The following is a 15,756-nucleotide window of genomic DNA, read 5'->3' as shown; positions in this document are numbered from 1 at the left end:
ACTATATATATATATATATTAGTAAGGTAAATATATTATAAAAGGAAAAACAAGAAGAAAAAAAATTATTCACACAAAAGTTTTAGGAAATCCTTAAAGTGAATTTCTACATTATAATTACAAATAAAGATTGACATGAGGTGATTCAAATCCATTAAACTCCCCGACTATCAATTCTTCAGAAATTTGGCATGATAGGCCAAATGTTCACCCATGAAGGTAGCAATGTAGTAATAAGCATGGTCGTATCCTTGACGAAGTTTGTAGACGGTTTGTAAATGATCGTTGCCAGCACAAGTCTTCAGCAAGTTATCGGGCAGCAATTGAGGCAGAAAGTTGTCGTCGCTGCCCTGATCAATGAAAATCTCCAGAGGGGAGCCGGCATACGATTGGGCCAAATGAGTGGCATCATATTGTTTCCACAACTCCTTGTCGTCGCCCAAATAACCCTCGAAACATTTTCTGCCCCAATCACTTTCCATGGGATTGGCGATGGGAGCAAAGGCCGACACAGACTGATATTGGCCGGGATTCTTCAGGGCACAAATCAATGCACCATGGCCACCCATGCTATGACCAAAAATGCTCTTCTTGTTTGGCAACACAGCAAAATTCTTGTTCACTAATTCCACCAACTCTTCAGTGACATAAGAATACATATGATAATTCTTGGACCAGGGTTCTTTGGTTGCGTTCACATAGAAACCAGCGCCCGAGCCAAAGTCGTATGAAGCATCCTCGCCGGGAATGTTGACATTGCGCGGCGATGTATCCGGATTTACCACACAAATACCTTCTTTGGCAGCGTATTGTTGCACACCAGACTTTTGGATGAAATTCTCGTGTGTACACGTCAATCCCGAGAGGTAGTAGAGTACAGGACATTCAGTTTTTTCACCTTCCAGCATACATGGTGGCAAAAAAACACCAAATTTCATCTCACATCCTAGCACGGCAGAGTTATGGCTGTACACACGTTGTTCACCTTCAAAACACCTGGACCTCGATACCAATTCCAAAGCCATTTTTGGTTGAGAAAACGGGTAAAAATTGCAAAGAAATGCGAAAAATGCCGGCTCTTGCGAACAGAGGAAATAAAAATCGCAATAGGGCGAAACAACGTTGCCCAGCAAGTGAACTTTGCTCAAAAAAAAAAATAAACTAGAGTTGCCACTATAGCGCAGAACAGTGTGTTGCTGTGTCAAAACATGGAAACATTTTTATGTTGGTGAAATACTAAGATTTTTTATAACCCACAGTGCAAGCGTTTGAAAATTGCATGGAAAGCCAGCTAAATTGTACAAAGAAATTTTTGATAGATAACCATCGAAGGTAATCTTGTTCATTAAGAAAAGTGTGCCCAACAAATATTGGGTTGCCCAAAAAGTAATTGCGGATTTTTCATATAGTCGGCGTTGACAAATTTTTTCACAGCTTGTGACTCTGTAATTGCATTCTTTTTTCTGCCAGTTATCAGCTGTTACTTTTAGCTTGCTTTAGAAAAAAAGTGTAAAAAAGCATATTTGATTATAGTTCATTCTAAGTTTTATTAAAATTGCATTTACTTTCTTTTAAAAAATCCGCAATTATTTTTTGGGCAACCCAACATATGCAACTATTGTGAATGACAGAACATTTTTGGCAGTAGAAATTTGCAGCATTAAACAGCTGTTTTATGAAAACCAACTGCCAAATTCAAATAAATAACAAAATGAAGTAAAGGCGAAAATCGACAGCAGTCGTAGTCGAAGGCGAATATCACATTTTGTGGTATTCCGTAACTTATTCCCCTTCGATTGTTCGATAATAGAAAAATATTGTGGTAAATAAAAAAAATTACATAAAAGTAGGTTCCATAGGGTCAAAAGGGGACGGAATTCACTCTACTCCTTTGGTAACACGATAAGCAGTTGAAGGCTAAGGACGGTGATAGTGCGGCAGTGCTGGGCTATGGGGCAAGTAGGAAGAACCCAAGATTGGCGTTAAATGCCATTTTGGATCTCAGCCCTATGCTTCAAGCTTTATTTATCTTCTGCTCTGCTGGAGGATGTGGTGTGGCGGCATGACATATGCGATTCGACGGATTATTAACCAGGCAGGTTTTCCCTTGTCATTTACTCAAAAATGTATCTCCGGGTACCAGGTCCCCGGAATTGCTAAGAATCAGAAAGTTATCGTCTTTCAGTTGAATATTTTTGGAGACGACTTCGGTGTGGGAGCGGTGGGCCCATTAGACAGGATTCACTAATAGAAGGTTAGGTCACTTGCGAAAACATAAAGTGGATAGACCCCATGAACATCATTAAGGACGTCACATCTGCCGATTGAAAATGTAATCAAATAAGAGATAGCGTAAACAAAGATTGAATTTAAAAGGAGAACAAGTTGACATCCACAATGCCAAGAACTGTCAAAAATGAAAAAAATGTATGTCGGCTGATCGCTTGGCTTAACCTGCTTCAGTGAATCTTGCTAAACAGTAAAGCTCTCTTAAGCCTATGGCGCCGGGCTTCATCTGGCTGAGACTGGTTGTTGTTGTAGTCACATTTTCATGTGGAGGTGGTGATTCTCTTCAAGCTCCTGTGGGTGAGCAATCTCGTTCCGGTCCAAAGGACCGATCACAGCTGGAACAGGGTGGCAATTGGTTATTTAAGGGCGCCAAAAAATTGCCTTGTTATAGCGAGCATCATAGGCACTCTGTATTTGTGCAAGAGCTGATGCCGCCCGACCTCTCACTGAGACTCTCCGCTCGATACCGCTGATTATCCGCGACTGCAGTTGCAGTTACTCCATATGGAGCATTCCACTTTACACAACCTGTGGACGCGCCCGGTAGCTCGCAGCTAAGCTTCTCATGTCAGCAATGAACACCACACAAATTGGAGCTCAATGTTCCAGCATGTATGGTGCTCACGGCTAACCCATGCCGGATAAGACTGATTCGAACATGAAAAGTGCTTCTTCGAACCAAGCGAAAGGCTTTTATGCTAAGTCCCAGGCCAGGTGACCGACTGGTCTATACTCTCAACGGTCAGAATTTCTTTCCGGTCCGCTTGACTTCCAGCCTTTTTTGTCTTTTGACTTGATTTCTGCCTTGCTCTGCGGTTTTGTGTATCTCTATCTGTGTCTCTCCGTATTCTTTTTCTCGGTCTCGGCCACGAAACGTGCGTGTCCTACACTTTAATTTTAATTTTATTTTATCATTCACAATAGAGATATTTCGGCAAGTGGACACACTTAAGCTGTTTTGAGCGGAATGCTGTCAAACTCCATATAAATAAAACGTCGGCGAAATGTTGGCTAAAAATCAAGGCGGATTTTACAAAGTGGTCTCACTCGAACAGCTGTTAACAGCCGGTCAGGTTTGACGGTATTAAGATGTTAGATTTTTGTTTGCATTCTCTTTGTTATCATCTTCTTTCTCGCATATTGTCTGCTCATGTACGCACACGTATTCACACAATCACACAAATTTCTTTGTGGTTGTTGTACAAATGAGACCACCTTTAATTGTTTCGCCATGGCTGAAAATCGTCGAAAAAGTAGTACTCTGTTTATAGTGAGGAAAATGGCAAAAAACTAAATAGTGGCAACACTTGAATCTATTGCCGGCATCATTTTAGTTTGTTTCATTGTATTTCTTTATTTATTTGAGAAAAAATATATAAAACATAACGAAACGTGTTTTGGTATCAAAATAAAAGCATTTGATTTCTGTCAAATTTCGCTCGCGAAACAATTACGAACAGAATACCAACCCTTATTTGTGAAAAACATATCTTGGCAGTCCCGACTACAGATGTTCTACAATAAATAACCCTGCACTAGTAATTAATCCAGAACTTTGTTGTCGTGCATGGATGTCATTTTCATATAAATTTCATTGCACTGCACTACATAGTACTAAAATCTAATGGTGATTTCGATTCTGAAAAAAAATGTTACACTAATGTTGCACTTATACGGGACAACATTTTGGGAATGCTGCCTTATCCCTCTCATAGTTTTACACTTTTTACATTTTCAATCGAACATGTTAATATGCCCGTATATTGTAGTTTCAACCAAATAATGCTGTAAAATGTAGCAATGCATCTAATATGCCGTTAGCTAAATAAAACGCGATTACTTTTTCCTTTTTTTATGTATTTCTTTTTAATATTTTGCCAAACATTGTACAAATTGTTTTCTTCTTCTTCTTTTCAACCAAAATTTGCTTGAACGGTGGCATGCACATGAGATGATAGCAGCTGATTTAAAGTGCGGCATTCTCCATCCTAGCCTAGCCACGGTGTAGAAAATGCAGCATTTTTTCACTTTCAGTGGGCAACACCATTACAAACGAACATTTACCCGGTGGTGGGGTTACACTTTTTTGGAGAATCGAACACAAAATTTCGATCTCAGTGCAACATGTCGAAAAAATGCTGCACTTTTTTTCACAATCGAAATCACCATAAGTAAGCATCTTGGGGATGTATGTGTGGGCCATCAAGCTTTATGTGCAACTTTGCTTGGCTCGCCCCAAGATATATTAATTTATTTATGTTATGGATCGTCCTACATAAAACCATTTTGGCAAGCCAAAATAACCGGGTTTTTAACAAATTCAAAACTAAAAGGTGGCAACACTATCAACGTCATTTCAAAACACAAACATATGTTGGTTGGCTTGTGGTACAGCTTAAAAAGAAAACATTTGTAAACATTTGGGAATATAACAATAAAATGTCTGAGGAAGTGGCTACTGGTTCTAATTTTGGTTTTAAAAAGCGGAATATAAAAAAGCCTGCCTTTCGTAAAAAACAGGAGTCCAGCAATGAGTCAGGTAATACAAATATAAGCAATTCTGTACAGCAACTTAACTTAGATGATTTTGAAACAGATGCCGGCAGTGACGAGGAACAAACGACTTCAGTAGTTAGAGTGGAACAAAGGCGCAAACGAACCAATCCAAATTTTCAAAGTACCAAACACCTGAGCTCAAAGCGTGAACGTAACAACAAAGACAGTTCCAGCAGTGAAGAAAGCGATGATGACAAACAAGTAATGGTGTCATATAAATCAAAACGCACTGCCCAGCCGAGTGGTCCGCAGGATCAAGGAGCCACCTCCGTATTGGAAATAGACACCGAAAGGGACCGTGATGCTCAGGCTATACATCAAAAATCAGTGCAGATCAATGAAGAACTCGAAGGCAAGGAAGATGATAAAATCTATCGTGGCCTTAATAACTATGCCCAATACTACAAGAAAAAGGATACTGCAGCTGGAAATGCCAGCTCTGGCATGGTGCGTAAAGGTCCCATACGAGCGCCAGCACATTTAAGGGCAACAGTGCGTTGGGATTATCAACCGGATATTTGTAAGGATTACAAAGAGACGGGCTATTGTGGCTTTGGTGATAGTTGTAAGTTCTTACATGATCGCAGTGACTACAAAGCTGGCTGGGAATTGGAATTGGATCATGCTGCCCAGCAAAAGGGTGATTGTGAATCGGATGGGGATGATAGTAAATACGAGATACATTCCGATGAAGAATCCTTGCCATTTAAGTGTTTCATATGTCGTCAAAGTTTTGCTAATCCAGTTGTGACCAAGTACGTATGAATTGTTCAATGGTAGTATATGTATGTGAGCAACTAACATGCATACATTTTCCTTTGCAGATGTAAGCATTACTTTTGCGAAAAATGTGCCTTAGAACAGTACAAAAAATCGCAGCGTTGTTTTATATGCTCCCAGCAGACCAATGGTATTTTCAATCCAGCCAAAGAATTGATTGCTCGGCTTAAAAATATGCCTGATGAAGGAGGCGATAAAGGTAATAGCGAAACTGATGATAGCGAATAAGATATGATCAACATGATATTGCAAAATTTTTGATACAATAAAATAAAAGAACACAAGAAAGAAAGAAAACTTTTTCAAAATATGAAATGAGAAAAGTCCCCTGGAGTGGAAGTCATTTCTGCTTTTATCTAATTATTAATATCTTTATAACTTGTACAGTATTTCTTGTTGCATTTGCTTCATTGGTCCCTACCATAAGGAAATGCATATTTCACACAATCGCCCACCAGGTACACGTGTTGCTTGTACCATACATAGGAAATGCTGGAAGCAACCAAACACAAATCCTATTTTGTCTTTTGTTGTTCGAATTATTGTACCCCATGACTTGTGAAACGCATTCTATTCACATATGTAGCTAAAATGAAAACAGGATGAGAGTGTCAAAAAGGAAACGTGACAAACATTGAACACCATATCTGTTGGTGCCTATCGGCTTACAATAGCGGGGCTGTGTAAGGTGTTGGGAAGTGCTATAGGCTGTTAGATGGGAAAACTGGGAATTAGCATTGGAAATGTTCCAACGTCCCATTATCTTCCCCAAATGCCCTACACAGGCAGTCACTTGCCGAAACAAATCTGAACAAGAGCAACCGTTGTCCTATGGGAACCGTAACAATATCAAAAGCCACCCTTCCTAATTCCTCTCATTAATAGCCTCGTCTCTTCCATATGATTTTCGCCGATCACTGACCGTTTCACTGTGCTACATGCTCGTTCCTCTCCAGCTACCTTAACTCGGACAACGTCGCCCCGAAAGGCGTTGCATTCACAAGTTTACCGATGACAGGCCTCTGGCCTATATGGCCAATTAGTCTGCCCTTTCGTCGCCCTTACTATAATATGGCCCTGGAACCAAACGAGGCGTCTTGTGTCATCCTTAGAAAAGGCTTTAATCTTCGTCTCACAAAATGAGCGTTTCCCATTCTGTTGTAGTAGGAGAAATGAAAACACCCGTACGGTTTGGTTGTATCTTCAAATCTAATTTATTATGCCATTCAATCCTGTTTATATACTATCTTACCAACTAATTCTTAAACTACACTAAGCGAACAATCTTATCTTCCTTATTAGACGAATAACAACAGTACCTAATTACAGCGTCCCTTTTAAGTGATAAGCCGGTCATAAACTACCTAAGCGTCTTCCATATGCGCGGCAGGAAAACCCTAAACAATTATCGCTTGTAAACTCATTTACTTTATGGCTACATTAGATATGCATTAAGAAACCATTTTTTTTTTTTTTTTGGACTTTAATCGAAATGGCAGAGTACGACTCTATATGCCAGGTTGTACTTCCGAAGTTGGTGTCCCCACCAACTGTAAATTAAAACACGTGTATTAAAAATACAGAATTAAAACCAATGTACAGTTATAACTGTACTGTGTATAACGATGACTAAGCATCGAATCCCGAAGCGTCCGCTTCAGACGAATTCTAAATGCAAAGTGTAAGAAACCATAAACTGTAAAGAGATAAACAATCTCTATTGAAAGAGTTGGGATAAATGATCCTAATGACCTGAACTATTTTGATAAGAAAAGTATGCTTAAGATATTTTATTACTCCCCCTTAAGATTATTCTAATGTATAGATTGTGTTCATATTTTTATGAACATTCTCCCGGCCGGCAAATAAACATTCTAGACCGTCGGCACCCCTGGGAACTGAATTGCAGCTATGCGCCTCTTCCTTATCTTTCCTCTTATGCATAGAATTATTAGAATTATTGATATTATTATAACTAAAATAAATGCCAAATGACCGGACCAATGATGGAACTCTAAGCCTCTTAATTTTATTCCTTCCTTCTTTAAATTGTCCACGACCTTCTTCAGTTGGTTGATCTCTTCGTGATGATTGACCAGTACATTTCCAAGGGGTTTTATGATTTCTCTTTCAGCCGGACTCACATCCTTCAAAAGAACTGAGGGAAATTTGGAAGATATCTCATCCTTTTGCTGATGGACCGCCACCAATGTGATTTGGTCTATCCTTGCCGCACAGTCTGGCTCTAGGACTAAAATACCTTGCTGTGGAAGCTCCATTAGGGTTTGCTGTTTGTCCGAACATTTCACGTGAGCTGTTGTGTTAGCAAATATCTTGAATAACCAGTTTGCCTTGCGTTTGAGCTGTATAAAATATGGACTGTTTTCTACTTCATCGTAAGTGCACTTCAAGTTTATGTGTGGCCTCAGAGGAGCTAACTCGCAATCATTTGTAGACGCATCTCTCCACGGAAAATTTTCTTCGCAAACAATTTCATCATCCAAGGTGCCTTTACACTCGTTCAACATGGCTTGCGTTAGATAGTGAAATGAATCCAATTCGAAATTGTACACTATATACGGTGCCTTTGTCCTCGCTATCATGACGACATTATTTCGTTCAAACGGTATCGGAATAACTCTGTATAGTTGCGATGACTGCCTATTGAAAAGAGGTATTTTCAAGTCGATTACCAACTGAGTGCCTACAAACATCCCATGACCTCTCATTAAATGCAACACCTCCTTCAGTTCTGCACCAGTGCTTTTACCGGGTAAAACATACTTCTCTGGTAGAGCATTACGTATTCTTATTATCTCAGACTGCAGTTGACTGGGACTCATGAGCACGGGGTGAAAGTGACCATTGTTCACTTCCAACAATACGTCGATGACCTCTTTCTGCGCCTCGTCACATTCTGTGATACTCTCGTGTATTTCTTTGGTGATTATAAAGAACCGAATTGATTCTCTATAAACGTAATAATTCTCGTTCATTGTGGCGCTTATGTTCTCAATTTTGCACTTCATTTCCGTAAAGTGCGAATTGACTTCATCTGTCGTTCTCTTTAGCAGATTGACCGTAGCATCAACTACAGATGTCTGCTTCCTTTCTAGTTCTTTAAGATCATGCTGGTTCGCTAATAGGTTTCTCACGTTGTTTTCCATTGCCACGCGATCTTCGTCGTCCATCACTCCGAAAACCCAATGTTGAAAAGAGCCTACGAACTTCAATGGAGCTCCTCTTTTCTGGCGTCTATCTTCTTTCATGAATAAACGATTATTCGCCTTTATTTTACTTATTTTGTATTCCATGTTCCTTATAACTGACCAGCACTGATCTTGAAATGTTTGGAGTCTCGGACATATTTCTTTTGATTTGTCCAGTAATCTTGCTGCAAGCTCCAAAGCATCCAAATAACTTCGCATTTCGAAATATATGACCATATTCCATGAAGATGATGACATATGGGTCTGTGATATCGGATCCAAGTACATTGCCGTGGAACTGTTCAGCTCGTGCACAAACGTAGCTTTAGTCGGCATCAACATACAAATGTTTACCAACATAATCATCATCATTGTGGGATTTCCCAGTATACTTGGTAATCGCCTAGTCGTGCTTAACTGCGCATTTTTCCGCTGCAAGTTTTCCATATTCTTCTCCTCCAATCTTTCATCTTCGTGCTCTAGCGGGCATAACTTATGGACCGGTCTCTTCAATTCCCCACTTTGTGTCTTAACCGTCACCACTCTTACCACTCCATCTTTGCCCGTATGTACTTCTGTGACTTTTGCTAGTGGCCACCGAGCTGGGTGAGTATCCTCATTTCGTAGTATCACCATTTGTCCAACCTCTAAATTCCGCTCTTTCTTTCTCCATTTTGTTCGATTTTGCAAGGATGTTAAATATTCTTCCTTCCACTTTCTCCAAAAATGATTTTTTATTCGTTGTATTAATTTCCACCGGTTAACGCATCCCAAGTCTCCTTCATCGCTTTTCGCCGGAGCTTCTAACAATGGTCGCCCAATTAAGAAGTGGCCTGGTGTTATTGTGTCGACATCTTCCGTGCTGCTACTGAGTTCGTGTAAAGGCCTTGAATTTAGAACCGCTTCAATCTGAGACAGCACTGTGCTCACTTCTTCATATGTTAACTTCGTGTCTCCAATAATTCTTTTCAGGTGATGCTTCATTGACTTAACAGCTGCTTCCCATATTCCTCCGAAGTGAGGAGCTGCCGGGGGAATAAAATGCCATTTTACTTGTTCATTTTCCAAGATCGTTTCTTCGTCTTCTATCTCCTCAATTTCCCAAAATCGCCCAATAGTTGTGGTAGCAACATACCTTCCGCTACCTTTTCCAGGCCTCATTAGTATTTTTCCAGACAGGATCCAGCCAAACTTCGTGTTTTGTGCCACAATCGCTTCATCATGACGAACTCCTCCCTCCAATATTTGTGGGAAAAGGTCGGCCCCAATTACCATATCGATTCTTTCAGATTTGTTGAAGTTTGGATCGGCCAGATTAATGTTCTTCCATCTTCCAATATTGTATTGGAAGCTATTATCTGGATGAGCTGATGCTAGTTTCGGCAGGACTAGTGCTTCCACTTTGAATTTAGTGTTGCTGACAAATCTAGGTCTTATTTCCATTAGTACTTTAGATTTTGCCATTCCCACCATGGTTTCTCCGAGACCTCGTAGTTTCACCTCCGTCTTCGTCTTTGGTAGTTGTAGTAGCTGCGCTGCGTCTTCCGATACCGATGTTATTTGGGATCCTTGGTCAATTAAAGCCCTTAATGTTACGTATTCTCCATGTAAAGACTTTACACGAACTTGGGCGGTAGCCAGAAGAACATTTGTTGCTGAGTTTGTTGTCATTGCCTTCGTGTTGCTGATTCTCTCCAAATGGATTAGTGTGTTATGACTCAATCCGCACTTCTGACATTTGCTATCACTCAAACACCGCTTATCTTTCCCGTGTTTGAGACATTTGAGGCATAACTGCGCTGTCTTTACCCAACTATATCTCTCGTTCGATGACTGTGCCGCAAATTTCCTACAAGCAACAATATCATGCCCATTAAACTTGCAGAATCGGCATTGCTTCTTTTCCGCCATTCCAGATCTATCCTGCGGCTTAAATAGTCCTGGTACGAATTGTTTTCTGCTTGTTGAAGCCTCCAGTGCTTGATACTGCTGTTCCAGAAAGTCCAACACATCTGCCAGTCTTTGAATCTCTTTAGATTTTTTTACATTTTGCTCATACTGAATAAGCCCCTCCTTATCGAGTTTACGTATGATAATTCGGGCTAAAATTGGATCCGCATGGTCTAAAGGAATATCCATTGCTTTTAAAGCATGAATACTCTCATTCACGCTGTCTAGCAATTTTCTTAGACCCACCGCCACTTGGCTGTTTATACTTGGGTGATCCAGAATCTTGTCCACTAGTTTCGTGAACAAAATTCTTTTATTATTATATCTCTTCTCCAGCAATTCCCATGCTGCTTTATAATTTGCGTCTGTGACTTGCAGATGCTGAATTAAACGGAAGGCATCTCCTCTTAAATTCGTTTTTAGGTAGTACAGTTTTTGAACTTCGGATAATTGAGAGTTTCCATCTACCATTTTCTTAAACAGGTCATGAAAGGAATTCCAATCCTCCACATTTCCATTGAAGCATGGAATCTCTATCCTTTTTAATTCCACAGTCTGTGATTCTTCTTTCAAGCCACTCATCTTTACAATTATATTTTGTATTTTTGTGTTCATTTTTTCTTCTATGTCTTCCAGTTCTTCATCCACTTCTTCCATTCCATGTTCTGTGGTTAATTCCAAATGAAGCCGCTTGATGTCGTCGAATTGTTTTTCCCACATAGACTTCATATTTTCTAGAGCATATATGGAGACCCCAGAAATATCTGCTTCCATGGCATCGGAAAACTTCATGATCCTTCTGCGGAATTGAGACAGCACTGCATTTTTTCTCTCACTATTGGTATGTGGGGTGGCTATGGTCAATTCCTTCAACGCTGCTCGCTCTTCTACTTGCTGGGTGACTTCTCTCTTCTTCTCATATAATTGCTCTTGTAGCATCTGCTCCATTTTCTTTTGAAATATCTCCTGCTGTCTCTTCAGTTGCTCCTGCTGTGTTTGAAATTGAAGTAGCATGTTTTCCTGTAATGCCCGAAATTGTTCCATTACTGCTCCTTGGTTCTCTTTTTTCCTTGCACCCTTTTCGTGCTCAGTTGTCGTTGTAGGATTTGTCAGTAGCGCAAGCTCCACTTTTTCGCTTCCGGTTTCCTCATTTTCGGGCTCCTCTCTAATTTGTTGCATGTGTTCCTTGCATTTTTCATAGGAACTCTCAATTCTCTCCCAGATGTTGTCCTTGAAGTAGACATCGCTATTCGGCCCAAGTTGCTCTAATTTATAATTATTTAGCTTTGCTTCCTCCATTTTATTCTCTAGCGACTTGGACGTACTTTCCAATGTAGCCTTTCTGAACTTCTCCGTCTTTAGTTTTCCAGAAATCTCAATGATTTCCTTAAGGATTTTATTTTGAATTTTGTAAAGAATATGTCTATCTGCCGACATTTTTATTATTTGTTTTTTTTTTTTTTAGTATTTGCCTTTTAGCTGTTATTAATTGGTTTTGTTTTTTTTTTTTTTTTTGATATATTTTTTTTTTTTTAATTTTTGTTTTTGCCTTCTTTTTTTTTGGCTATTTGTATTTTTTTTACATATATATTTTCTTAGCGCTGTTTTTTTTTTTTATTTTTTTTGTTTTGTAGTTGCCTTTATTCTTGGCTCTTATGATTCTTGGTTCAGCCCTTTTGGCTTTTTCTTTTCCTGTTTTATTTATAATATATTGTTTCTATATTTTTTACGGCCGCTGATCTCTTTCTCTCGAAGGACCAATGTTGTAGTAGGAGAAATGAAAACACCCGTACGGTTTGGTTGTATCTTCAAATCTAATTTATTATGCCATTCAATCCTGTTTATATACTATCTTACCAACTAATTCTTAAACTACACTAAGCGAACAATCTTATCTTCCTTATTAGACGAATAACAACAGTACCTAATTACAGCGTCCCTTTTAAGTGATAAGCCGGTCATAAACTACCTAAGCGTCTTCCATATGCGCGGCAGGAAAACCCTAAACAATTATCGCTTGTAAACTCATTTACTTTATGGCTACATTAGATATGCATTAAGAAACCATAAACTGTAAAGAGATAAACAATCTCTATTGAAAGAGTTGGGATAAATGATCCTAATGACCTGAACTATTTTGATAAGAAAAGTATGCTTAAGATATTTTATTACTCCCCCTTAAGATTATTCTAATGTATAGATTGTGTTCATATTTTTATGAACACATTCTGTGCTACCAAGTTGGTTCAAGCCTGGTATTGGATACGTTCCTAGGTGCCATAGTCTATTAGACAGGAAAGCTGGGCATTGTCATTGGAAATGTCCAAACGTCTCATTACCTTCCCAAAATGCCATACACGCGCAGTCACTTGCCGCATTAAATCTGAATAAGAGCCCCCGTAGTCATATAGGAACCGTAATGATACCAAGAGCCATCCTTCCTACTACCTCTCATTAAAAACCTCGTCTCTCCCATATGATTTTCACTCTGCTCTGCCCATTTTACAGACATCGGGAACTATAAGAGTCTTCAAAGACAGGTTGAGGACAGTAGTAAGGTACTCAACTCCAGGTGAATCCAGATTCTTCAACATCAATGTAGAGATTCCGTCGGGGCCCAACGCCTTAGATGATTTGGCGCCACGGATGACATTCGTAACTTTGCCCACGGTAAATTGTGATGGCTGTTCATCGGCTCGGAGACCACGAATACGGCGAATGGCTCTCCTCCTTGCCCTGTCTCACTCGGGATGCACAATAAATTGACGGTTGAACAACCTGGCGCATTTCTTCGTATCAGTCCCCGTTATTTCGCCAAAAGTGACGGAGGTCCTGTCATCCCGTCTACCGTGGTTCGAGAGTGACTTAACAGTAGACCACAGTTTGCCAACACTGGTGCCTTAGTTACATTGCTCCAAGCGTCCCACCCATAAATTCCGTTTATGTTCGTTGACTACCCCGTTTATTTCCAGATTCAGCTCGCTGATTCTGGGGTAAGCGGGGTCCATACCACGAATCCCATCACGCTCGTCTGCGAGTACCACTGCCGGGAATTTGGGCCGCACTTGAGGTATTCGACCGGCTGGTATAAAGCGAGCGGCTGCTGCGTTAATGATGCCTCGGAATTTCTTCTCGGCCACTAGCACATCCGTTCGCAGTTCACTGAAGCGGCGATTGGTATATTCTCTGAAGCCAGCCCAATCGGCCTTCTTATGGTCGATAAACGTCCAGCGCTCAGAGGTTATGAAGTCGGGTGGTCGGTCGATGGTGAGAATTATGGGGAGGTGGTCTAACCACAAAGAGATGACGGCTTGCCAGGATACGTCACTCAGGAGATCAGGGGATGCAATGGAGATGACTGGCGAGCTGTGGCACCTCCTCGTTATCCTTATGGGGGCATCCTCATTCACCGTGCAAAACGTGGAGCTTTCAATCTGCTCTGCCAAAGCTATGCCACGCTGGTCGTTAACTAGGGGAGAATGCCAGAACCAGACGATTATGGCCAGATAGTTATCTACTTATGTTGGGGTTGTAAGCTTGGCCATTAATCGGGACACAGCTACCAACCGGCGGTATGTACACGTTGTATAGCTCTATCTCGACAGTACCGGACCTGACTGCTATCCCCATGCATTCCATGTAGGGGTCGCTAGCGTCAGGCGCAGGCGAGATGGGTCTATATTGCACGGAATGATGTATCACGAAGGCCAATCCCCCACCTGCATTCCTTGAGCGATCCTTAAGTAGCACATTGTATCCGTGACAACTGTGCAAGCAGCAGGTGTTGGTCAGCTTTGTCTCCTGGATCGCAGCGACCAATATGTTTTTCCGAATTATGAAATCCACAATCTCATCGATCTTGCCACGGAGTTCGTTGCAGTTTAGCTGCTAAAAGGATACACTTCCCGGCATTGGCCTGGTAATATTTGGGCTGGGATGCTGCCGTTGCGTATATTGCCGTACAGGAGAGGTCGGTGGGTCACATAGTCCGACGACGAGGACGCAGAAGGCGACGACGACGACGCTTGTGACCTACTGCTGGCTATGTTCGCACACCACCTTGCGACATAACCAGTATGTCAATACTTCTGTAGTGAAGTGAGGCCAGAGCAAGCTCGGAATTGTACCCACTCCATGCACCGGTTACATCTCACCCACACCGACCGATAATGGAGGCGGTTCTGGCAAACCAAACAGAACCGGTTTCCGGGGTCCTTTTCAATTTCGGCACGGACCAGAAGCCTGCGGAGAAGGTACTCCGGGATGTTCCTCACCCATGACGAAAAAAGACGAACATGTACACAGAGGCGGCAGCCGTTGCCGATAAGTGGTTCCATCGGTTCAATCCGGTGCATACAACCGGCTGCCATGGGATTGCAATCTTCATTGCAATAAATCTTCGTAGGCTATCTTTGCTTTCTTGGGCTTAGACTTGTTCTTACCTCTTATATAACAGATCCAATGCATTCTGCCTCGTTAGAACAAAGCCCTCGGCAGTCCTCTGGTCGTTGGCTGACCTCTTTGAGACGCTGTATCTTCAGATTAATTTGTTTTGAACCCTAACTGATTCTCAATATTTTGCATCACATTTTCTCTGTATAGGTTCGGAAATTCTTGGCGAAGATTCACCAAACATTAGGGAAGTTCGTTTGCGGGGGTCGTCAACATTAGAGCAGACCGCCTTTCCCTTCCCTTCTCAATTTGTATACCCTCCACCATAAGATGGGGGGTATACTAATTTCGTCATTCTGATTGTAACTACACGAAATATTCGTCTGAGACCCCATAAAATATATATATATTCTTGATCGTCGTGAAATTTTATGTCGATCTAGCCATGTCCGTCCGTCCGTCTGTCTGTCGAAAGCACGCTAACTTCCGAAGGAGTAAAGCTAGCCGCTTGAAATTTTGCACAAATACTTCTTATTAGTGTAGGTCGGTTGGTATTGTAAATGGGCCATATCGGTCCATG

The 15,756-nt window shown here is 41.0% G+C and overlaps 2 protein-coding genes across 3 annotated transcripts in view; one reads left to right on the top strand and one right to left on the bottom strand.

Moving 5' to 3' along the window:
• Window positions 1-12: 12 nt before the first annotated feature.
• On the bottom strand, window positions 13-1,149 carry LOC106091538 (S-formylglutathione hydrolase). The gene has a single exon (XM_013258083.2). The coding sequence runs from the start codon at window positions 1,023-1,025 to the stop codon at window positions 171-173; it is 855 nt and encodes a 284-aa protein (XP_013113537.2). The 5' UTR covers window positions 1,026-1,149; the 3' UTR covers window positions 13-170.
• A 3,494-nt stretch (window positions 1,150-4,643) lies between these two features.
• LOC106091536 (E3 ubiquitin-protein ligase RNF113A) overlaps window positions 4,644-15,756 on the top strand; it is a 274,959-nt gene continuing 263,846 nt past the window's right edge. For both annotated transcript variants that reach the window (XM_059362813.1, XM_059362812.1), the window contains exons 1-3: window positions 4,644-4,828; window positions 4,886-5,600; window positions 5,670-5,824. In XM_059362813.1, coding sequence (XP_059218796.1) covers window positions 4,729-4,828; window positions 4,886-5,600; window positions 5,670-5,824 — 970 coding nt within the window. In that variant the 5' untranslated portion in view covers window positions 4,644-4,728. The remainder of the gene's footprint in view (window positions 4,829-4,885; window positions 5,601-5,669; window positions 5,825-15,756) is intronic.

The sequence above is a fragment of the Stomoxys calcitrans genome, chromosome 2 (assembly GCF_963082655.1).
Source record: "Stomoxys calcitrans chromosome 2, idStoCalc2.1, whole genome shotgun sequence".
Taxonomy (NCBI): Eukaryota; Metazoa; Arthropoda; class Insecta; order Diptera; family Muscidae; genus Stomoxys; species Stomoxys calcitrans.
The sequence above is the reverse complement of the archived record's forward strand: the minus strand, read 5'-3'. Positions and strand labels throughout refer to the sequence as shown.